A 26,428-nucleotide genomic window follows, 5' to 3' on the forward strand; every position below is an offset into this window, starting at 1 on the left:
GTGAAAGCGGAATATCGTTTTTTTTTACCTACGAATAATTCAAACGAATTCATCCACATTGTCAATCTTATTTTATTAATAAAAGGCATGACAAAATGTAAAGTCAACTTACAAAACATAAGTAAAGGGATAGTTGACCCAAATTACAAAATGACACATTGGTTTCCTTACCCTGTAAGTAGTCTATGGACAAGGTATGACAGCAATTCATGCTTTGGTTTAGTTTCCCTGGCACTGTTTCTACACGCTAACGTTTTAGCATGAACTTTCATTTTAAATTATCTTTATAAAATGTTTTTATTATAGAAGTACTGTATAAATCATATCCTAATTTTATAAATAACAAATATAAAATGGAATCTGTCAGCAGATAATAAATATCTTTCTACAAGAATATATATTTTTAGCATAATATACTGTCAATGAAGGACATAGATTGCTATCATTCAAGCATATGAACATCACATCTTGTCACCTACCAGGGCTGGATTTCCCAAAAGCATCGTAGCACTAACCATCTTAATTCCATTGAAACTAAATGGACGAAAGATGATCATAGTGCTACGATGCTTTTTGGGAAACCCAGCCCAGATCCGTACAGTCATTTAGAGAAAGGGAGATTTGACACCATCTACAGTATCCTGTGGCTGAGTGGCCATGCCAGGTCATTTAACCAGGGCCAGGTCATTTAACCAGGGCCAGGTCATTTAACCAGGGTCAGGTCATTTAACCAGGGCCAGGTCATTTAACCAGGGCCAGGTCATTTAACCAGGGCCAGGTCATTTAACCAGGGCCAGGTCATTTAACCAGGGCCAGGTCATTTAACCAGGGCCAGGTCATTTAATCAGGGCCAGGTCATTTAACCAGGGCCAGGTCATTTAACCAGGGCCAAGTCATTTAACCAGGGCCAGGTCATTTAACCAGGGCCAGGTCATTTAACCAGGGCCAAATAATTTAACCAGGGCCAGGTCATTTAACCAGGGCCAGGTCATTTAACCAGGGCCAGGTCATTTAACCAGGGCCAGGTCATTTAACCAGGGCCAGGTCATTTAATCAGGGCCAGGTCATTTAACCAGGGCCAGGTCATTTAACCAGGGCCAGGTCATTTAACCAGGGCCAGGACATTTAACCAGGGCCAGGCCATTTAACCAGGGCCAGGCCATTTAACCAGGGCCAGCAATGACTAAGTCAGATATATGGATAAGTTAACCCTCTCTCTCTGCAGGCCATGTACTGTATGCATGTGTCATTCAAAGTAGTGAAGTTGTCCTCGATGCTGGTCTGGGGTCTGTTTTGTGTTTTTACCCTCTAATGGTTAAGATTAGGATTCGTGGAGGGCAAGCAGATCCTAGATCAGCTTTCTCACTCCTGGGTGGTGATGGAGACAGAGAGGAGTTCCTCTGTTCTGAGGAGGCCTCTGTTGTACAGATCAATCTTATTCATCATTCTCTGCTTGGCAGGGTTGTCCACTATACTGAGGGAAGAGAAGCTGAGGTCACCTGTAACATAGACAGAACAATTAGAATTAAACCAAGGTTCCAGTATGTGAGTCTGACTCAACATTGGCTGCTGGGTAAAGAAGAAATTATCTCTGAAATCTTCATTTTTATACAACCAGGTTCTATAGCTAAAACACAGTTTTTCCTTGACCCTTTGACCCAACCTGGATAACCTCCAGGTCCTAGTTACAGTCTATAGGTAGTTACAGTCTATAGGGAGTTACAGTCTATAGGTAGTTACAGTCTATAGGTAGTTACAGTCTATAGGTAGTTACAGTCTATAGGGAGTTACAGTCTATAGGTAGTTACAGTCTATAGGGAGTTACAGTCTATAGGTAGTTACAGTCTATAGGTAGTTACAGTCTATAGGTAGTTACAGTCTATAGGGAGTTACAGTCTATAGGTAGTTACAGTCTATAGGTAGTTACAGTCTATAGGGAGTTACAGTCTATAGGGAGTTACAGTCTATAGGTAGTTACAGTCTATAGGGAGTTACAGTCTATAGGTAGTTACAGTCTATAGATAGTTACAGTCTATAGGGAGTTACAGTCTATAGGTAGTTACAGTCTATAGGGAGTTACAGTCTATAGGGAGTTACAGTCTATAGGTAGTTACAGTCTATAGGTAGTTACAGTCTATAGGGAGTTACAGTCTATAGGTAGTTACAGTCTATAGGTAGTTACAGTCTATAGGGAGTTACAGTCTATAGGTAGTTACAGTCTATAGGGAGTTACAGTCTATAGGTAGTTACAGTCTATAGATAGTTACAGTCTATAGATAGTTACAGTCTATAGATAGTTACAGTCTATAGGGAGTTACAGTCTATAGGGAGTTACAGTCTATAGGTAGTTACAGTCTATAGGTAGTTACAGTCTATAGGTAGTTACAGTCTATAGGTAGTTACAGTCTATAGGTAGTTACAGTCTATAGGGAGTTACAGTCTATAGGGAGTTACAGTCTATAGGTAGTTACAGTCTATAGGGAGTTACAGTCTATAGGGAGTTACAGTCTATAGGTAGTTACAGTCTATAGGTAGTTACAGTCTATAGGTAGTTACAGTCTATAGGGAGTTACAGTCTATAGGTAGTTACAGTCTATAGGTAGTTACAGTCTATAGGGAGTTACAGTCTATAGATAGTTACAGTCTATAGGTAGTTACATTCCATAGGTAGGGCCTTGGGCTTAAACCTGGTTATGTAAGGTGGTGAGGTATAACTCCTGGTCCCAAACATAATACTTGCCTTGAGGGAGGTCTGAGGGGCAGGGAGTAAACCCATTGGCTCTACAGTCCTCACAGCCCAGTCCATCCACCTCAGCTGAACAGCTACACTGGACTGGCCAGCTACTGTAAAGATCCACTGGCTCTCCATTGGTCTGTAGGCTCTGGTCAGCCTCATCAGCCCCTAGTCCTGCTCTTTCCCCTGCCCCCTCCCGTGACAGGTGGCTGCTCCGCTCCCCACTGCCCAGATAGGTGACCTCTGACTGGCTACACTCACAGGGCCCTCCCTGGGCTGGAGCTGGCTGTGGGTTCTCAATGGGGTAACTGTGCAGCTCATCATCCTCCACAGGCACACTGGGGCTGGGGTTGGAGCTGGGGCCATGTCCCGTCTGGGCAGGAGAGGCAGGGGGAGCTGGGGCCTCGTCGGTCAGAGTGTGTGGCTGCTCTTCAGGTGGGCACGGCAGGGGAAGCAGCTGGCTCAATACCTGTAACACCTGGAAGAGGCAGGTTGGGGGAGAACACCCATTTCATTATTGTAAAAGACAATGTGCTATCAATGATTTACCTGTAAATAAAAGCAGTAATCTCTTCACTCACCAGAAATGGACAGACAGAAATCTAGTATGACTCATAAAGTCAATATTTACTAAGTCCACAGATATCGAGAGGCTGTAAATGACTTTTGTTCTCATTTGTCTAGTCAGCCCTTCACCTAGCTACAGTATCCAGTCCAGACCTAAGAGAAGTCTAGTTTTAACGCTGCTTTCAGAGTTCAGTCCAGACCTAAGAGAACTCTAGTTTTAACGCTGCTTTCAGAGTTCAGTCCAGACCTAAGAGAACTCTAGTTTTAACGCTGCTTTCAGAGTTCAGTCCAGACCTAAGAGAACTCTAGTTTTAACGCTGCTTTCAGAGTTCAGTCCAGACCTAAGAGAAGTCTAGTTTTAACGCTGCTTTCAGAGTTCAGTCCAGACCTAAGAGAACTCTAGTTTTAACGCTGCTTTCAGAGAAACAAATAGTTACTTTGGAGGTGACTACAACTACTTGAAAACAGATCCTCAAAAAAGGACAACTTCAAAAAACTATTTGAATACAGATCTCAGGAAGTGACAGCATTTCAGAAACTATTGGATTGGCTCTTCAACTAATGACAGGACTGTATCTGGAACTGTATGGGATTGGCTGTCTTCAACTAATGGCAGGACTGTATCTAGAACTGTATGTTGGATTGGCTGTCTTCAACTAATGACAGGACTGTATCTAGAACTGTATGTTGGATTGGCTGTCTTCAACTAATGACAGGACTGTATCTAGAACTGTATGGGATTGGCTGTCTTCAACTAATGACAGGACTGTATCTGGAACTGTATGGGATTCGCTGTCTTCAACTAATGACAGGGCTGTATCTAGAACTGTATGTTGGATTGGCTGTCTTCAACTAATGACAGGACTGTATCTAGAACTGTATGTTGGATTCGCTGTCTTCAACTAATGACAGGACTGTATCTAGAACTGTATGTTGGATTGGCTGTCTTCAACTAATGACAGGACTGTATCTAGAACTGTATGGGATTCGCTGTCTTCAACTAATGACAGGACTGTATCTAGAACTGTATGGGATTGGCTGTCTTCAACTAATGGCAGGACTGTATCTAGAACTGTATGGGATTGGCTGTCTTCAACTAATGGCAGGACTGTATCTAGAACTGTATGTTGGATTGGCTGTCTTCAACTAATGACAGGACTGTATCTAGAACTGTATGGGATTCGCTGTCTTCAACTAATGACAGGACTGTATCTAGAACTGTATGTTGGATTGGCTGTCTTCAACTAATGACAGGACTGTATCTAGAACTGTATGGGATTGGCTGTCTTCAACTAATGACAGGACTGTATCTAGAACTGTATGGGATTGGCTGTCTTCAACTAATGACAGGACTGTATCTAGAACTGTATGGGATTGGCTGTCTTCAACTAATGACAGGACTGTATCTAGAACTGTATGTTGGATTGGCTGTCTTCAACTAATGACAGGACTGTATCTAGAACTGTATGTTGGATTGGCTATCTTCAACTAATGACAGGACTGTATCTAGAACTGTATGGGATTCGCTGTCTTCAACTAATGACAGGACTGTATCTAGAACTGTATGTTGGATTGGCTGTCTTCAACTAATGACAGGACTGTATCTAGAACTGTATGGGATTGGCTGTCTTCAACTAATGACAGGGCTGTATCTAGAACTGTATGTTGGATTGGCTGTCTTCAACTAATGACAGGACTGTATCTAGAACTGTATGTTGGATTGGCTGTCTTCAACTAATGACAGGACTGTATCTAGAACTGTATGGGATTGGCTGTCTTCAACTAATGACAGGGCTGTATCTAGAACTGTATGTTGGATTGGCTGTCTTCAACTAATGACAGGACTGTATCTAGAACTGTATGGGATTGGCTGTCTTCAACTAATGACAGGACTGTATCTAGAACTGTATGTTGGATTGGCTGTCTTCAACTAATGACAGGACTGTATCTAGAACTGTATGGGATTGGCTGTCTTCAACTAATGACAGGACTGTATCTAGAACTGTATGTTGGATTCGCTGTCTTCAACTAATGACAGGACTGTATCTAGAACTGTATGGGATTGGCTGTCTTCAACTAATGACAGGACTGTATCTAGAACTGTATGGGATTGGCTGTCTTCAACTAATGACAGGACTGTATCTAGAACTGTATGTTGGATTGGCTGTCTTCAACTAATGACAGGACTGTATCTAGAACTGTATGTTGGATTGGCTGTCTTCAACTAATGACAGGACTGTATCTAGAACTGTATGGGATTGGCTGTCTTCAACTAATGACAGGACTGTATCTAGAACTGTATGTTGGATTGGCTGTCTTCAACTAATGACAGGGCTGTATCTAGAACTGTATGGGATTGGCTGTCTTCAACTAATGACAGGACTGTATCTAGAACTGTATGTTGGATTGGCTGTCTTCAACTAATGACAGGACTGTATCTAGAACTGTATGGGATTGGCTGTCTTCAACTAATGACAGGACTGTATCTAGAACTGTATGTTGGATTGGCTGTCTTCAACCAATGACAGGGCTGTATCTAGAACTGTATGTTGGATTGGCTGTCTTCAACCAATGACAGGGCTGTATCTAGAATTGTATATTGAAGATAGAAATAGAATGAACAGAGCCCAATCTCCTATCCTATTCCAATCTATCTGACAGTCATATTTGATCTTCACAATACATTTCTATGTGAACATTCTGTAAATGTCCATTCTCCTAAATGTCCTTTTTTTTTTTTACAGATAAGTAAACATAAATTGTGACGCTCAACTACAGATGTAGGATCTTACTTTGATCACACTTTTGTTGCTGAGAATTTTCCTGCACAGCAGAAAATGCAAACTTGTAGTGTATTTGAGTTTTGAAAAGGCTTCTAAAGTTTGTAATATTGACTTTAACATTTCAGATTTGATTTGCCCTAATGAAAAATGTGTCAACCAATACAAAAATGTCCATTCATTATAATCCACATAATTCACATTTCCTGTTGCTGAGGATTATTTTCCTGCTGTAGCAAACTGGCTCAAACTAAGATCCTACATCTGTACTGTATGACTCTTTCAACATGCCACTGAAACGGTTCAAAGCTGCAATTCATTTTATAATACCTGAAAATACTGCAGAGTAATTCAAATCCATTTGCAAACAACGTCGATCCTCTTTGTCCATCTGAGAGGAAGTGTTCTTGTTTTAAACACACACTACACCATCTTTAAAGGGATAATTTACTCAGAATATAAACTAACATGATTTTCCACCTACCTTGGCTGTAGTTGATTCGAGAAGGCAGTTTTGGGATATTTCGTTTGCTTTCAACACTTAATATCCATATTTTGTTACTGTTAGCATTCTAAGTAACCTTTAACATTAAACTGTTCTTGTGCCGGAGTAAAACAACTTTAATTACCTTGTATTAGCATTTTGTTACATAATAATTTGGTAATTGCATTTGAATTGCATAGCAATGAGCTGAGAATTTTTGTAACTTCTCTACACCAGAATAGTGACTGTTCCTTATTTCATTTAATAACTCCATTATTGTGTAATTATAAAGACATTTCCAAAGTCCTATGTAACAACAATGTTGCTATTGTAATAATCACAAAGTTACTACATATGTACAAGAACTGGATGTCAAGTGTTACCGTATAACCTTATGTCACTCATTACCGTATAACCTTATGTCACTCATTACCGTATAACCTTATGTCACTCATTAGGAACATATTTGTCAGTCATTTTGTTAATCTTCTCTAATGTTGAGGTGATTCCATGTCCCTCATTTATTTTATTCTAGGCTATAGACTATATTAAGATTCATATCTGAGAGCCTCCAAACTATGTGCTAATTATCATGTATTTAGACGAATTCAACTAACTGTTATAGTTTTGGGTTCTTCATCGAATATTTGGCAGCCACCAAATAAATATTTTTTAGTTTTTCAAATAACTTGCATATATTCAAATACCTTCAAATATGATTTGGCTATTGGTGAGGTATTCTTTTCCTGAGACCTGTATTTGAATATCAAAACAACTACCTCAAACTCTACCTAAACTATCTTCGACTAGCTCAAACTCTACCTAAACTATCTTCGACTAGCTCAAACTCTACCTAAACTATCTTCGACTAGCTCAAACTCTACCTAAACTATCTTCGACTAGCTCAAACTCTACCTAAACTATCTTCGACTAGCTCAAACTCTACCTAAACTATCTTCGACTAGCTCAAACTCTACCTAATCTATCTTAGACTAGCTCAAACTCTACCTAAACTATCTTAGACTAGCTCAAACTCTACCTAAACTATCTTCGACTAGCTCAAACTCTACCTAAACTATCTTCGACTAGCTCAAACTCTACCTAAACTATCTTCGACTAGCTCAAACTCTACCTAATCTATCTTTGACTAGCTCAAACTCTACCTAAACTATCTTCGACTAGCTCAAACTCTGCCTAAACTATCTTCGACTAGCTCAAACTCTACCTAAACTATCTTAGACTAGCTCAAACTCTACCTAAACTATCTTCGACTAGCTCAAACTCTACCTAAACTATCTTCGACTAGCTCAAACTCTACCTAAACTATCTTCGACTAGCTCAAACTCTACCTAATCTATCTTTGACTAGCTCAAACTCTACCTAAACTATCTTCGACTAGCTCAAATTCTACCTAAACTATCTTCGACTACCTCGAGTATTTCAAAAGTTGGTATTTTCAAACAAACTACAAAATAAACTATTTTCTGCCCAGGTCTGATTCAGGTCTGATTCAGTGGAAAATCAAACAAACAGTCCTACCCTGAACCTTGACTCTAAAAGTCAGGTTCATGTCCCTATTCTCACATTTACCCAACTCAATAAAGTAGAATTTAATTGAATTGAACTAAATTGAACTGGATTGCATTGAATTGTATTGAGTTGACTCACATTCTCCATGGTGGGTCTGTTGCGTGGTCGTGTAGAGGTGCAGTCCAGGGCTAGACGCAACAAGGTAAAGGACATAGAGTGGGGACAAAGACCAGCTCTCGGGTCCAGATACTGAAGACAGGAGTCTACACTGCCAGTGTCCTCCACCTCTCCACTTAGGACGTCTCTCTGGATGGGAGGGAGGTAGCATGAACCAGACTGCATGTATCCAGCAATCCAGCATTATTTCATGTGTTTGCAAGCATTTCAATGCAATGTGCAATTTCCGAAAGTAACAAAATGTAATTCTAGTCTCACCAGCAGGGTGTGTTTAGGAGTCTCCTCTCTAACTTTCCGTCCCGTTAATATTTCCATTATAACCTAAAGAAGAAATAGGTTCTTATTAACAGGTTCTGGTCATAGACATCCAATCAATTCACAAACAGCTATGTTCTGGCATTCAGATCAGTTTATCCAGTATTAGTCACAAGTAGCTGACAAAGACCACGTCTGTTGAAAGAGGATTGTTTTGTCAAAAATATGTTTCAGAGCATTTTTTGTCAAGTGTTCACTAACTCACCACTCCTAAGCTGAACACGTCCAGACTGACGGACAGCTTTCCGTCTCGGATGTATTCCTCCGGCAGGTAGCCCAGGGTTCCGAAGGTCGTATCCAAGGTAACGGTGCAGCTCTGACTGACAGAGTGGGGTCTGAGACAGGCCGTCCCAAAATCAGACAGCTTGGGCTGCAGCCGCTCGTCCAGCAGTATGTTAGAACTACACAGAGAGAATACGCTTTGGAATTCAGGTGTGACTGGGATCTTTGGAACTCAGGTGTGACTGGGATCTTTGGAAATGTGTTATGCTATGCTAGGCTATGTTATACTGTGATATGCTGTGTTATGCTATGCTAGGCTATGTTATACTGTGATATGCTGTGTTATGCTATGCTAGGCTATGTTATACTGTGATATGCTGTGTTATGCTATGCTAAAACCAATGCTTTAAAAAAAAGTCTGTCTCTTTCCTGGTCCCATCATTCACCAAGACCCTGACATTTTTCTTATTGAACCTTTATTTAACGAGGCAAGTCAGTTAACAACAAATTCTTATTTACAATGACGGCCTACCGGGGAACAGTGGGTTAACTGCCTTGTTCAGGGGCAGAACGACAGATTTTTACCTTGGGGATTTGATCTTGCAACCTTCCGGTTACTAGTCCAACACTCTAACCACTAGGCTACCTGCCTCTAACCACTAGGCTAGGGGGTGAAAGGGGGGTGAGGTGAGTGACTAGACTAATGGTTTGAGCTGGTACCTTGTTATGTTAGTGACTAGGGGTTTGAGCTGGTACCTTGTTATGTTATTGACTAGGGGTTTGAGCTGGTACCTTGTTATGTTAGTGACTAGGGGTTTGAACTGGTATCTTGTTATGTTATTGACTAGGGGTTTGAGCTGGTACCTTGTTATGTTATTGACTAGGGGTTTGAGCTGGTACCTTGTTATGTTATTGACTAGGGGTTTGAGCTGGTACCTTGTTATGTTATAGACTAGGGGTTTGAGCTGGTACCTTGTTATGTTATTGACTAGGAGTTTGAGCTGGTACCTTGTTATGTTATTGACTAGGGGTTTGAGCTGGTACCTTGTTATGTTATTGACTAGGGGTTTGAGCTGGTACCTTGTTATGTTATTGACTAGGGGTTTGAACTGGTACCTTGTTATGTTATTGACTAGGGGTTTGAGCTGGTACCTTGTTATGTTATTGACTAGGGGTTTGAGCTGGTACATTGTTATGTTATAGACTAGGGGTTTGAGCTGGTACCTTGTTATGTTATTGACTAGGGGTTTGAGCTGGTACCTTGTTATGTTATTGACTAGGGGTTTGAGCTGGTACCTTGTTATGTTATTGACTAGGGGTTTGAACTGGTACCTTGTTATGTTATAGACTAGGGGTTTGAACTGGTACCTTGTTATGTTATTGACTAGGGGTTTGAACTGGTACCTTGTTATGTTATTGACTAGGGGTTTGAGCTGGTACCTTGTTATGTTATTGACTAGGGGTTTGAGCTGGTACCTTGTTATGTTATTGACTAGGGGTTTGAGCTGGTACCTTGTTATGTTATTGACTAGGGGTTTGAGCTGGTACCTTGTTATGTTATTGACTAGGGGTTTGAGCTGGTACCTTGTGATGTTATTGACTAGGGGTTTGAACTGGTACCTTGTTATGTTATTGACTAGGGGTTTGAGCTGGTACCTTGTTATGTTATTGACTAGGGGTTTGAGCTGGTACCTTGTTATGTTATTGACTAGGGGTTTGAGCTGGTACCTTGTTATGTTATTGACTAGGGGTTTGAACTGGTACCTTGTTATGTTATTGACTAGGGGTTTGAGCTGGTACCTTGTTATGTTATTGACTAGGGGTTTGAGCTGGTACCTTGTTATGTTATTGACTAGGGGTTTGAGCTGGTACCTTGTTATGTTATTGACTAGGGGTTTGAGCTGGTACCTTGTTATGTTATTGACTAGGGGTTTGAGCTGGTACCTTGTTATGTTATTGACTAGGGGTTTGAACTGGTACCTTGTTATGTTATTGACTAGGGGTTTGAGCTGGTACCTTGTTATGTTAGTGACTAGGGGTTTGAGCTGGTACCTTGTTATGTTATTGACTAGGGGTTTGAGCTGGTACCTTGTTATGTTATTGACTAGGGGTTTGAGCTGGTACCTTGTTATGTTACCACAGACCACAGTGCAGGGCTGGGCCATGTGTAGGTGATGTACAGCCTTAGCCATCCCCTTGATGATGTCCAGACGCTCCTGCCATGAGAGAGTAGGCACTACGTTCTACAGAGAGATGCAGGAGGCGAGACATGTTAGCATTTAAACATCAATACACCTACTACCATACAGTCTGTCCACCACAGAGACAGATACACTGATATATTTGGCATTGAAATAGAATAGAATAGTAGTTTAGTAGAATAAAATGGAAGGTAGGGGGTATAGAATAGAACATCTCACCTGGTCATGCAGTCTGTGGAACAGTGATCCGTTGGGAAGGTAGGGGGTATAGAATAGAACATCTTACCTGGTCATGCAGTCTGTGGAACAGTGATCCGTTGGGAAGGTAGGGGGTATAGAATAGAACATCTCACCTGGTCATGCAGTCTGTGGAACAGTGATCCGTTGGGAAGGTAGGGGGTATAGAATAGAACATCTCACCTGGTCATGCAGTCTGTGGAACAGTGATCCGTTGGGAAGGTAGGGGGTATAGAATAGAACATCTCACCTGGTCATGCAGTCTGTGGAACAGTGATCCGTTGGGAAGGTAGGGGGTATAGAATAGAACATCTCACCTGGTCATGCAGTCTGTGGAACAGTGATCTGTTGGGAAGGTAGGGGGTATAGAATAGAACATCTCACCTGGTCATGCAGTCTGTGGAACAGTGATCTGTTGGGAAGGTAAGGGGTATAGAATAGAACATCTCACCTGGTCATGCAGTCTGTGGAACAGTGATCTGTTGGGAAGGTAGGGGGTATAGAATAGAACATCTCACCTGGTCATGCAGTCTGTGGAACAGTGATCCGTTGGGAAGGTAAGGGTATACCAGCCAGTAACGATCCCCATCAGAGTAACAACCCAACAGCTCTAAGATGTTAGGATGCTGGTAGCTGAAGGATAAACAGGCAGATTTGATGATTAGTAAAAGACAGATATTTACCTTTATTTAACCAGGTAAGTCACTGACAACAGATTTTCATTTTTTTACAATTAGGAGAAGATGTGTGCATGAAAGACTATTGATATGTCCTAATGGATTTCAGTGGTAAATATTTACCCAGAAACAATCTAAAATGGAGGATGAATGGAGTAGGTAGACATACAGAAACAATCTAAAATGGAGGATGAATGGAGTAGGTAGACATACAGAAACAATCTAAAATGGAGGATGAATGGAGTAGGTAGACATACAGAAACAATCTAAAATGGAGGATGAATGGAGTAGGTAGACATACAGAAACAATCTAAAATGGAGGATGAATGGAGTAGGTAGACATACAGAAACAATCTAAAATGGAGGATGAATGGAGTAGGTAGACATACAGAAACCATCTAAAATGGAGGATGAATGGAGTAGGTAGACATACAGAAACCATCTAAAATGGAGGATGAATGGAGTAGGTAGACATACAGAAACCATCTAAAATGGAGGATGAATGGAGTAGGTAGACATACAGAAACAATCTAAAATGGAGGATGAATGGAGTAGGTAGACATAAAGAAACAATCTAAAATGGAGGATGAATGGAGTAGTTAGACATACAGATGATGAACTTCCATCTCTCTCCTGAATAGATCCCACAACTTCCTCCATGAGGCTTTCTGCACCTGTACAGACCAACGAAGAAGACCAACAAACACTTGAACTGTGTTGTGTATGTCCTCAGTCCTTTTGAAGCACATAACCAAATAAATGTCTCTCTAGTTGAATAATGACCTTTATTATATTTCATCTCCATCAAGCCAGGGTCATTTTGAAAAGATGACTTTTATAAATGGAGCACGGTATGGAGTGGGAGTGTCAGTACCTGCTTAAAGAGCTTGACAGCGAAGGTTTCATTTCCCTTTACCACTCTGTAGACAGCAGAGAAGCTGCCCTCAGAGATCTTCATGTCCTGGTGAAAATGTCTAGTTCCCTCTATGACGTCTGAGTAGGTGATCACAAGCCTGTGGTTTCTACCTAGCAACAAAGTGAAAACACTAAGCCGGTGGTTTCTACCTAGAAACAAGATCAAAACACTAAGCCTGTGGTTTCTACCAAGCAACAAGGTCAAAACACTAAGCCTGTGGTTTCTACCTAGCAACAAAGTGAAAACACTAAGCCTGTGGTTTCTACCTAGCAACAAGGTGAGAATACTTAGAACATACGCAGAGTAACGAGGAAAAACCTCAGCATTTTCACTAGTACTTTTACACATGTTCAATGAGCCGTATGGTTACGTCCCAAACAGCACCCTATTCCCTACATAGCGGACTACTTTTGACCCATGGGCACTATTTAGGGAATAGGGTGCCCATTTGGGTTGCACCCTGTGATACTGGTCGTCAATGAAACCACAAAATAAAAAGGGAAGTGAAATAGGGAATTGGATACCTCTCAGAAGCTTCCTCTCATTGGATGTTCCACATAATGCCCTCAATATTATTTATGAGTCTGTTCTATCTAGGGACCATCTCAACACATCAGTCTGTTGTATCTAGGGACCATCTCAACACATCAGTCTGTTGTATCTAGGGACCATCTCAACACATCAGTCTGTTGTATCTAGGGACCATCTCAACACATCAGTCTGTTGTATCTAGGGACCATCTCAACACATCAGTCTGTTGTATCTAGGGGACCATCTCAACACATCAGTCTGTTGTATCTAGGGACCATCTCAACACATCAGTCTGTTGTATCTAGGGACCATCTCAACACATCAGTCTGTTGTATCTAGGGACCATCTCAACACATCAGTCTGTTGTATCTAGGGACCATCTCAACACATCAGTCTGTTGTATCTAGGGACCATCTCAACACATCAGTCTGTTGTATCTAGGGACCATCTCAACACATCAGTCTGTTGTATCTAGGGACCATCTCAACACATCAGTCTGTTGTATCTAGGGACCATCTCAACACATCAGTCTGTTGTATCTAGGGACCATCTCAACACATCAGTCTGTTGTATCTAGGGACCATCTCAACACATCAGTCTGTTGTATCTAGGGACCATCTCAACACATCAGTCTGTTGTATCTAGGGACCATCTCAACACATCAGTCTGTTGTATCTAGGGACCATCTCAACACATCAGTCTGTTGTATCTAGGGACCATCTCAACACATCAGTCTGTTGTATCTAGGGGACCATCTCAACACATCAGTCTGTTGTATCTAGGGACCATCTCAACACATCAGTCTGTTGTATCTAGGGACCATCTCAACACATCAGTCTGTTGTATCTAGGGACCATCTCAACACATCAGTCTGTTGTATCTAGGGACAACACATCAGTCTGTTGTATCTAGGGATCATCTCAACAGATGCTGCGGTGTGATGTTTTGATGAGGTGTGATGTTTTGATGAGGTGTGATGTTTTGATGAGGTGTGATGTTTTGATGACCCAACATAAGAACATGTGATAGAAGTACTAACATAGCATGACGAATACAATTCCTACTGAAACAATGAAATGACTCAGCAATCTAATGTATTCATCTCATTAGAAATATTAACAGGTGGACAAGACATACAAAATAAAAAGAATAATAACATTGTCACATACATCGGATAGGTGTAGTGTAATGTATTGTTTTACAAGGTAGTAGTACGGCGCCCCTGGAACAAATTAGGGTTAAGTGACTTGCTCAAGGGCACACGGGCAGTTTTTCACTGTCGGCTCAGCAACCTTTCAGTCAAGTACCTTCACCAGACACATGATAATTAGACTGGTTCCAACCAGGTTGGGTTGACTCACTGTCAGGTGGGGGTGACTGAGAAAACAGGACATGATGACAAAAACACACACAACATGGAACACACAACACACAACAGTTATTACAGTGTAACAAAGGATGAATTACAGGGTGACACATGGACTAGCCTACATAGACAACAGGGACCCATTTGAGACACACTTTCATACATTCATTAAGGTGAAAATGACTCGTCTCTATAAAAGGGAGATTATTCATTTCAAGTTCAACACAAACTACATGGATCATAACATAATAGGGTGATCATGACTAGGAGCCTATCACGGGTGACTGGGGAGGGGGTTTGATTAATAGATATATCATGACATAACTAGTAGCCTACCGCGGGTGACTGAGGAGGGGGTTTGATTAATAGATATATCATGACATGACTAGTAGCCTACCGCGGGTGACTGAGGAGGGGGTTTGATTAATAGATATATCATGACATAACTAGTAGCCTACCGCGGGTGACTGAGGAGGGAGGGGTTTGATTAATAGATATATCATGACATAACTAGTAGTCTACCGCGGGTGACTGAGGAGGGGGTTTGATTAATAGATATATCATGACATGACTAGTAGTCTACCGTGGGTGACTGAGGAGGGGGTTTGATTAATAGATATATCATGACATGACTAGTAGCCTACCGCGGGTGACTGAGGAGGGGGGTTTGATTAATAGATATATCATGACATAACTAGTAGCCTACCGCAGGTGACTGAGGAGGGGGGTTTGATTAATAGATATATCATGACATAACTAGTAGCCTACCGCAGGTGACTGAGGAGGGGGTTTGATTAATAGATATATCATGACATAACTAGTAGCCTACCGCAGGTGACTGAGGAGGGGGTTTGATTAATAGATATATCATGACATAACTAGTAGCCTACCGCAGGTGACTGAGGAGGGGGTTTTATTAATAGATATATCATGACATAACTAGTAGCCTACCGCGGGTGACTGAGGAGGGGAGGGGTTTGATTAATAGATATGTCATGACATGACTAGTAGCCTACCGCAGGTGACTGAGGAGGTGAGGGGTTATCCCTGCTGCTCTTTGATGGTCCACTGTTGGGGAAGGAATACTGTGTTTCTGAAAAGACAACATTTCACTGTTTTATTAACCACTAATAACATAGACCTACATTATCAACCATTAGTGTAGCAGGACACTGAAAATGTTCAGGCTGACAGATTGCTAAATGTTTTGTTGACAGTGTTGAGTGCTTGCACACGAATAGAGGAAGTTTACGCAACAATGACATTACAGAAGTGAAACCAAAGGGTTTGCTTCAGTTGAAAAACAAGCTACAGTTGTGGAAGCCATGAGGTGTAGAATACTATACGAAACTGACACAGACTGCACCGTCATATAGTCTAATCTAGTCCCTTACCTTGAGGAATAAAGAGCTGTAGAGCTCTGTAGTGACCCATATCCTCCAACACATTCACAAGGTCCCCAACAGTTTTGTTCTGTTGCGCCCACGACCAGATGAGTTCTCGCGTGGGGCTCTTGCCTATTGCCTCCAGCCTCTCAGTGCGTCGCACCTCCATCCAACTTGGCACAATACGCGCAGCTGAAGGGGGATAGATAAAGTAGAGAAATAAACATATTTACAACAGGAAGCACGTTCTTAAAGTGCATGGGCGAATTGGCCGTCTGGCAATTCTGGCAAATGCCAGAAGGGCCGGACCATCTTTAAACGAGGTGGGCTGGTGGAAATTGACCCAAATATATATATATATATATATATATATATATATATATATTTTAAAACAATATTTAAAAAATGACACGGCTGGTGTTTTTATATGACTTTTGCGCAATTTCTCTGTTGTCATAATAATCTATACTGAGCATTTGGCTGACCAGTGAGCAATGGCTGGCATCCCTACCAAGATGGGTCAGACCAGTTTTCTGATTGGCTGAGCTGAGGTGGAGCAAATTCACATTCAAAGTCAAACGCACATTATCAAAGAGACCAGATCTCTGTCAGTCACTTATCAGTGAGACCAGCTCTCTGTCAGTCACTTATCAGTGAGACCAGCTCTCTGTCAGTCACTTATCAGTGAGACCAGCTCTCTGTCAGTCACTTATCAGTGAGACCAGCTCTCTGTCAGTCACTTATCAGTGAGACCAGCTCTCTGTCAGTCACTTATCAGTGAGACCAGCTCTCTGTCAGTCACTTATCAGTGAGACCAGCTCTCTGTCAGTCACTTATCAGTGAGACCAGCTCTCTGTCAGTCACTTATCAGTGAGACCAGCTCTCTGTCAGTCACTTATCAGTGAGACCAGCTCTCTGTCAGTCACTTATCAGAACAGAACATCATGGATCATGAAAACAGAAAGCTGGTGCTGAAACAGTCAGAACAGAACATCATGGATCATGAAAACAGAAAGCTGGTGCTGAAACAGTCAGAACAGAACATCATGGATCATGAAAACAGAAAGGTGGTGCTGAAACAGTCAGAACAGAACATTATGGATCATGAAAACAGAAAGCTGGTGCTGAAACAGTCAGAACAGAACATCATGGATCATGAAAACAGAAAGCTGGTGCTGAAACAGTCAGAACAGAACATCATGGATCATGAAAACAGAAAGGTGGTGCTGAAACAGTCAGAACAGAACATCATGGATCATGAAAACAGAAAGGTGGTGCTGAAACAGTCAGAACAGAACATCATGGATCATGAAAACAGAAAGCTGGTGCTGAAACAGTCAGAACAGAACATCATGGATCATGAAAACAGAAAGGTGGTGCTGAAACAGTCAGAACAGAACATCATGGATCATGAAAACAGAAAGCTGGTGCTGAAACAGTCAGAACAGAACATCATGGATCATGAAAACAGAAAGCTGGTGCTGAAACAGTCAGAACAGAACATCATGGATCATGAAAACAGAAAGCTGGTGCTGAAACAGTCAGAACAGAACATCATGGATCATGAAAACAGAAAGCTGGTGCTGAAACAGTCAGAACAGAACATCATGGATCATGAAAACAGAAAGCTGGTGCTGAAACAGTCAGAACAGAACATCATGGATCATGAAAACAGAAAGCTGGTGCTGAAACAGTCAGAACAGAACATCATGGATCATGAAAACAGAAAGCTGGTGCTGAAACAGTCAGAACAGAACATCATGGATCATGAAAACAGAAAGCTGGTGCTGAAACAGTCAGAACAGAACATCATGGATCATGAAAACAGAAAGCTGGTGCTGAAACAGTCAGAACAGAACATCATGGATCATGAAAACAGAAAGCTGGTGCTGAAACAGTCAGAACAGAACATCATGGATCATGAAAACAGAAAGCTGGTGCTGAAACAGTCAGAACAGAACATCATGGATCATGAAAACAGAAAGCTGGTGCTGAAACAGTCAGAACAGAACATCATGGATCATGAAAACAGAAAGCTGGTGCTGAAACAGTCAGAACAGAACATCATGGATCATGAAAACAGAAAGCTGGTGCTGAAACAGTCAGAACAGAACATCATGGATCATGAAAACAGAAAGCTGGTGCTGAAACAGTCAGAACAGAACATCATGGATCATGAAAACAGAAAGCTGGTGCTGAAACAGTCAGAACAGAACATCATGGATCATGAAAACAGAAAGCTGGTGCTGAAACAGTCAGAACAGAACATCATGGATCATGAAAACAGAAAGCTGGTGCTGAAACAGTCAGAACAGAACATCATGGATCATGAAAACAGAAAGCTGGTGCTGAAACAGTCAGAACAGAACATCATGGATCATGAAAACAGAAAGCTGGTGCTGAAACAGTCAGAACAGAACATCATGGATCATGAAAACAGAAAGCTGGTGCTGAAACAGTCAGAACAGAACATCATGGATCATGAAAACAGAAAGCTGGTGCTGAAACAGTCAGAACAGAACATCATGGATCATGAAAACAGAAAGCTGGTGCTGAAACAGTCAGAACAGAACATCATGGATCATGAAAACAGAAAGCTGGTGCTGAAACAGTCAGAACAGAACATCATGGATCATGAAAACAGAAAGCTGGTGCTGAAACAGTCAGAACAGAACATCATGGATCATGAAAACAGAAAGCTGGTGCTGAAACAGTCAGAACGGAACATCATGGATCATGAAAACAGAAAGCTGGTGCTGAAACAGTCAGAACAGAACATCATGGATCATGAAAACAGAAAGCTGGTGCTGAAACAGTCAGAACGGAACATCATGGATCATGAAAACAGAAAGCTGGTGCTGAAACAGTCAGAACGGAACATCATGGATCATGAAAACAGAAAGCTGGTGCTGAAACAGTCAGAACAGAACATCATGGATCATGAAAACAGAAAGCTGGTGCTGAAACAGTCAGAACGGAACATCATGGATCATGAAAACAGAAAGCTGGTGCTGAAACAGTCAGAACAGAACATCATGGATCATGAAAACAGAAAGCTGGTGCTGAAACAGTCAGAACAGAACATCATGGATCATGAAAACAGAAAGCTGGTGCTGAAACAGTCAGAACGGAACATCATGGATCATGAAAACAGAAAGCTGGTGCTGAAACAGTCAGAACGGAACATCATGGATCATGAAAACAGAAAGCTGGTGCTGAAACAGTCAGAACGGAACATCATGGATCATGAAAACAGAAAGCTGGTGCTGAAACAGTCAGAACGGAACATCATGGATCATGAAAACAGAAAGCTGGTGCTGAAACAGTCAGAACAGAACATCATGGATCATGAAAACAGAAAGCTGGTGCTGAAACAGTCAGAACGGAACATCATGGATCATGAAAACAGAAAGCTGGTGCTGAAACAGTCAGAACGGAACATCATGGATCATGAAAACAGAAAGCTGGTGCTGAAACAGTCAGAACGGAACATCATGGATCATGAAAACAGAAAGCTGGTGCTGAAACAGTCAGAACGGAACATCATGGATCATGAAAACAGAAAGCTGGTGCTGAAACAGTCAGAACGGAACATCATGGATCATGAAAACAGAAAGCTGGTGCTGAAACAGTCAGAACGGAACATCATGGATCATGAAAACAGAAAGCTGGTGCTGAAACAGTCAGAACGGAACATCATGGATCATGAAAACAGAAAGCTGGTGCTGAAACAGTCAGAACGGAACATCATGGATCATGAAAACAGAAAGCTGGTGCTGAAACAGTCAGAACGGAACATCATGGATCATGAAAACAGAAAGCTGGTGCTGAAACAGTCAGAACGGAACATCATGGATCATGAAAACAGAAAGCTGGTGCTGAAACAGTCAGAACGGAACATCATGGATCATGAAAACAGAAAGCTGGTGCTGAAACAGTCAGAACGGAACATCATGGATCATGAAAACAGAAAGCTGGTGCTGAAACAGTCAGAACGGAACATCATGGATCATGAAAACAGAAAGCTGGTGCTGAAACAGTCAGAACGGAACATCATGGATCATGAAAACAGAAAGCTGGTGCTGAAACAGTCAGAACGGAACATCATGGATCATGAAAACAGAAAGCTGGTGCTGAAACAGTCAGAACGGAACATCATGGATCATGAAAACAGAAAGCTGGTGCTGAAACAGTCAGAACGGAACATCATGGATCATGAAAACAGAAAGCTGGTGCTGAAACAGTCAGAACGGAACATCATGGATCATGAAAACAGAAAGCTGGTGCTGAAACAGTCAGAACGGAACATCATGGATCATGAAAACAGAAAGCTGGTGCTGAAACAGTCAGAACAGAACATCATGGATCATGAAAACAGAAAGCTGGTGCTGAAACAGTCAGAACGGAACATCATGGATCATGAAAACAGAAAGCTGGTGCTGAAACAGTCAGAACGGAACATCATGGATCATGAAAACAGAAAGGTGGTGCTGAAACAGTCAGAACGGAACATCATGGATCATGAAAACAGAAAGCTGGTGCTGAAACAGTCAGAACGGAACATCATGGATCATGAAAACAGAAAGCTGGTGCTGAAACAGTCAGAACGGAACATCATGGATCATGAAAACAGAAAGCTGGTGCTGAAACAGTCAGAACGGAACATCATGGATCATGAAAACAGAAAGCTGGTGCTGAAACAGTCAGAACAGAACATCATGGATCATGAAAACAGAAAGCTGGTGCTGAAACAGTTTAAGAGCAAAAGAAGACATGTTGTGCTGATGTTGCTAAATGTCTGAAATGAACCCACTTATTTGCTAAAAGTTCTGGTTGTGCTGGTCCGAGATCTGCAGAGAACAGTGGTGCAGTTGAGATAGGCAGAATACAGAGGAAGACTTACGCACACTGACACAGATCATGTATCCTACTGTTGCCAGTTAGGCCTCATATTTTGGCTGTATATTGTATAAAATAGTCTCTTCAGCCGGCAAGGCAACGAGGGTTTCTGATCTGTAGCAGAGAGGAAGAGCCGTGTATCTGGCCCCTCATTGGCTAGAGGGGTCCTACCTTATCTCACTTTCCACGCCTGCCTTCCATCTTTGATGACATGTCTTTCCATTGTTAAAGCGGCCACTTGACTTGTCAATATCATAGATCACATTTAACTGCAGTGACTAGGGACTCCGGTGTCGGATTCCATCACATATCCACCGCCATCGGAGGCTGGAAAGTCCCGCCTGAAATGTAATTTGCTCATCGGGAGGGCCCATCACGGCTTGCTTCAAATGAAGCACAATGCTGGAAATCTGTCCGCATCCACAGAAACTAGTCCCATCTTTCTATGACAAACACAGATGGTTTTATATTAAATTAAATAGAAAAAAACGAGAGGAAAAGAGACTTTGACACAGATGTACTGCCAGTTCCTTAATGTTTTGGCTGTATATGCTGACTAATATTAAACCCAGCTTAGTGGGCAGCGGGAACATGACATGCACTATCATTAATTAAGGTAACATAAGCCAATGGCCCTCTACAGTGAGAGAAAAAAGTATTTGACCCCTTGCTGATTTTGTACATTTGCCCATTGACAAAGAAATTATCAATCTATAATTTTAATGGTAGGTTTATTTGAACAGTGAGAGACAGAATAACAACAAAAAAATCCAGAAAAACGCATGTCAAAAATGTTGTTTACATTTTTGCAGACGCTCTTATCCAGAGCAACTTACAGTAGTGAATGCATACATTTCATAAATTTTTTCCATACTGGTCCCCCGTGGGAATCGAACCCACAACCCTGGCGTTGCAAACACCATGCTCTACCAACTGAGCCACACGGGACCCACTTATCATAAAATAATTTGCATTTTAATGAGGGAAATAAGTATTTGACCCCTCTGCAAAACATGACTTAATACTTGATGGCAAAACCCTTGTTGGCAATCACAGAGGTCAGACGTTTCTTGTAGTTGGCCACCAGGTTTGCACACATCTCAGGAGGGATTTTGTCCCACTCCTCTTTGCAGATCTTCTCCAAGTCATTAAGGTTTCGAGGCTGACGTTTGGCAACTCGAACCTTCAGCTCCCTCCACAGATTTTCTATGGGATTAAGGTCTGGAGACTGGCTAGGCCACTCCAGGACCTTAATGGGCTTCTTCTTGAGCCACTCCTTTGTTGCCTTGGCCATGTGTTTTGGGTCATTATCATGCTGGAATACCTATCCACGACCCATTTTCAATGCCCTGGCTGAGGGAAGGAGGTTCTCACCCAAGATTTGACGGTACATGGCCCCGTCCATCGTCCCTTTGATGCGGTGAAGTTGTCCTGTCCCCTTAGCAGAAAAACACCCCCAAAGCATAATGTTTCCACCTCCATGTTTGACGGTGGGGATGGTGTTCTTGGGGTCATAGGCAGCATTCCTCCTCCTCCAAACACGGTGAGTTGAGTTGATGCCAAAGAGCTCCATTTTGGTCTCATCTGACCACAACACTTTCACCCAGTTGTCCTCTGAATCATTCAGATGTTCATTGGCAAACTTCAGATGGGCATGTAAATGTGCTTTCTTGAGCAGGGGGGACCTTGTGGGCGCTGCAGGATTTCAGTCCTTCACGGCGTAGTGTGTTACCAATTGTTTTCTTGGTGACTATGGTCCCAGCTGCCTTGAGATCATTGACAAGACCCTCCCGTGTAGTTCTGGGCTGATTTCTCACCGTTCTCATGATCATTGCAACTCCACGAGGAGATTGACAGTTCTTTTGTGTTTCTTCCATTTGCGAATAATCGCACCAACTGTTGTCACCTTCTCACCAAGCTGCTTGGCGATGGTCTTGTAGCCCATTCCAGCCTTGTGTAGCTCTACAATCTTGTCCTTGACATCCTTGGAGAGCTCTTTGGTCTTGGCCATGGTGGAGAGTTTGGAATTTGATTGATTGATTGCTTTTGTGGACAGGTGTCTTTTATACAGGTAACAAGCTAAGATTAGGAGCACTCCCTTTAAGAGTGTGCTCCTAATCTCAGCTCTTTACCTGTATAAAAGACACCTGGGAGCCAGAAATCTTTCTGATTGAGAGGGGGTCAAATACTTATTTCCCTCATTAAAATGCAAATCAATTTATAACATTTTTGACATGCGTTTTTCTGGATTTTTTTGTTGTTATTCTGTCTCTCACTGTTCAAATAAACCTACCATTAAAATTATAGACTGATCATTTCTTTGTCAGTGGGCAAACGTTCAAAATCAGCAGGGGATCAAATACTTTTTTCCCCCCACTGTATAAATCATACACCAATTGGCTTAATAATTTATTTACTAACTAAATAATCACAGAAATGCACAAACAAACAAACAGTAGATATATGTTACTAACAAGGATAGGAAAGATTCCCTAGTGGGCTAAGCTGATATGATGGCTTGGTGGACAAAGGGAAGTGGGTGTGGACTGAGAAAGAGTGGGAAAGACAAAAAGGATCACTACACAATTGATAATTATATTAATTGAAATGCTAATCCCTTGCATATGAACGCTCACTCATTCTGGAATAATTGCAATCAATATATATTTACGCCCATGTGTCGTTGTGATCTCTGTTGGAATCATCAGTCCGTCTGCTGAAGAGTTCATCCGAGTCGCTGTCTCTCTTTCTGTTTCCCTGAAGCTCTAAGTCTTTTGTGGTTATAATGGATACTTCAGAGTACCATTCAGACATGTTCTCATAGAATAGATGTTTTCGGCGGTTGTCGGTATTCTCGTCCCAGGTTTACATCATTTCTCGCTGCAGACTAGTAATTAGTATCTAAGATTTTCTCTTATTCTGTAGGGAACGATAGTCTCAGTTGAACCATTTCCAGACGTGTAGCCAATGCTCCACGTGGTATGGTTAGTAATTCAACAACCATTGCAACCTTAGTTTACACTGAGGTTTTTGTGGTCTAAACTATTTGCAATCACAGCTCACGCTGAGGGTTTGCTCAGTCTGAAGAGGATTTTCTTAGGAGGGGTTTTTTATTCGTAACCATAGAAAAGGTGGTTCCATGACGCCAGATCATGTCTGTGCTCACGGGGCGGGCCAATGACGTAGTTAAACTTTAAAGGGATTACAATTCTCTCACATTAAAGGTTTAACATCACACTATATCATTTCACAAATAGTTTCATCTTTACTCATTCATTTTATACAAGAATTAGATGCAAACCTCATAACCGAGGCTCCTGTATAAACAGAGTTAGGGTAATGTGGCTGTATTGTCTGTATTTTATTAATGAAAGTACCACAGTAGTACCATGGTATAAGTGAACGTACCACAGTAGTACCATGGTATTAATGAAAGTAGCATAGAAGTATCATGGTATTAATTAAAGTACCACAGTAGTACCATGTATTAATGAAAGTAGCATAGAAGTATCATGGTATTAATTAAAGTACCACAGTAGTACCATGTATTAATGAAAGTACCACAGTAGTACCATGGTATTAATGAAAGTACCACAGTAGTACCATGGTATAAGTGAAAGTACCACAGTACTACCATGGTATTAATGAAAGTAGCATAGAAGTATCATGGTATTAACAAAAGTACCATAGTAGTACCATGGTATAAGTGAAAGTACCACAGTCGTACCATGGTATTAACGAAAGTAGCATAGTAGTAGCATGGTATTAATGTGAGTAGCATAGAAGTATCATGGTATTAATGAGAGTAGCATAGTAGTACCATTTTATTAATGAAAATAGCATAGTAGTACCATGGTATTAATGAGAGTAGCATAGAAGTACCATGGTATTAATGAGAGTAGCATAGTAGTACCATGGTATTAATGAAAGTACCACAGTAGTACCATGGTATAAGTGAAAGTACCACAGTAGTACCATGGTATTAATGAAAGTAGCATAGTAGTACCATGGTATTAACGAAAGTACCATAGTAGGACCATGGTATTAATGAGAGTAGCATAGAGGTTTCATGGTATTAATGAGAGTAGCATAGTAGTACCATGGTATTAATGAAAGTACCATAGTAGTATCATGGTATTAATGAAAGTACCATAGTAGTACCATTTTATTAATGAAAGTACCATAGTAGTACCATGGTATTATTGAAAGTACCATAGTAGTACCATGGTGTTAATGAAAGTAGCATAGTAGTACCATGGTATAAGTGAAAGTACCATAGTAGTACCATGGTATTAATGAAAGTACCATAGTAGTACCATGGTATTATTGAAAGTACCATAGTAGTACCATGGTGTTAATGAAAGTAGCATAGTAGTACCATGGTATAAGTGAAAGTACCACAGTAGTACCATGGTATTAATGAAAGTACCATAGTAGTACCATGGTGTTAATGAAAGTAGCATAGTAGTACCATGGTATTAATGAAAGTAGCATAGTAGTACCATGGTGTTAATGAAAGTAGCATAGTAGTACCATGGTATAAGTGAAAGTACCACAGTAGTACCATGGTATTAATGAAAGTAGCATAGTAGTACCATGGTGTTAATGAAAGTAGCATAGTAGTACCATGGTATTAATGAAAGTAGCATAGTAGTACCATGGTGTTAATGAAAGTAGGATAGTAGTACCATGGTATTAATGAAAGTAGCATAGTAGTACCATGGTGTTAATGAAAGTAGGATAGTAGTACCATGGTATTAATGAAAGTAGCATAGTAGTACCATGGTACATTTTGAAGGGGAGAGCAAGCAAGAGGCAAATGCCCTCGAAAAGGGTTTATGGAGCAGTGATGTGATGTGAGCTGCTGTAGCTAAAATACCAGCGCTACTGTACATTTTTGTCCCAGTCTGCCGATGGTATAGTGACATTATACTATGTGCTATAAACTAACAGCGGTACATAGTGCGGTGGGGAAAAAACTGAATGTGAATTTATCACAGAAGAGATCTTTAAAATGTAATCTACACAATCTGTACCACAGTGTACACAACACTTCCGTTTAGGTAAACCCATAATCATTCAGCTTAAAACGCGCACAGAAAGTAACACTTTTCTTTGTTCACATTACTCACCGAGCCCGCGCCATCCGAGGCTGTCATCACCGCTGTCGATTATCTTACAAAACGTCTCAATGAAAACTGGGGGGACATCATACAGGTACATAGAGGAGTCCATCTCAACTGCGACTGATCTACAACGTTATTATCATCAGGAATCTGACCTATGTGAAGCTAGCCACAATAAAGACTAGCCACGAAAGTTTCATTTGCGGTTCGCCTTCAAAATAAAAGTTCCTTATTGAACGCGATTCAAATGGTTACAAATAGTTGAATCATGCCATATTTTG

General features: G+C 41.3%; 1 protein-coding gene across 2 annotated transcripts; it reads right to left on the bottom strand.

The window, feature by feature from the left end:
* Positions 1-56: 56 nt before the first annotated feature.
* Positions 57-26,428, bottom strand: LOC106597975 (interleukin-1 receptor-associated kinase 3). 2 transcript variants are annotated; one of them, XM_045700208.1, is made up of 13 exons: positions 26,154-26,428; positions 16,132-16,314; positions 15,754-15,830; positions 14,733-14,748; positions 12,799-12,950; positions 12,534-12,598; positions 11,766-11,880; positions 10,934-11,052; positions 8,793-8,988; positions 8,531-8,593; positions 8,234-8,401; positions 2,741-3,212; positions 57-1,499 (listed from the first exon to the last, which is right to left on the bottom strand). In XM_045700208.1, exons 1-13 carry the CDS (start codon positions 26,254-26,256, stop codon positions 1,363-1,365), a joined length of 1,866 nt encoding a protein of 621 aa, XP_045556164.1. In that variant the 5' UTR covers positions 26,257-26,428; the 3' UTR covers positions 57-1,362. The 2 variants fall into 2 exon arrangements, with proteins under 2 accessions (XP_045556164.1, XP_045556163.1); XM_045700207.1 differs by having other exon boundaries at positions 14,679-14,748.

Source organism: Salmo salar, chromosome ssa17 (genome assembly GCF_905237065.1).
Source record: "Salmo salar chromosome ssa17, Ssal_v3.1, whole genome shotgun sequence".
Classification (NCBI taxonomy): domain Eukaryota; kingdom Metazoa; phylum Chordata; class Actinopteri; order Salmoniformes; family Salmonidae; genus Salmo; species Salmo salar.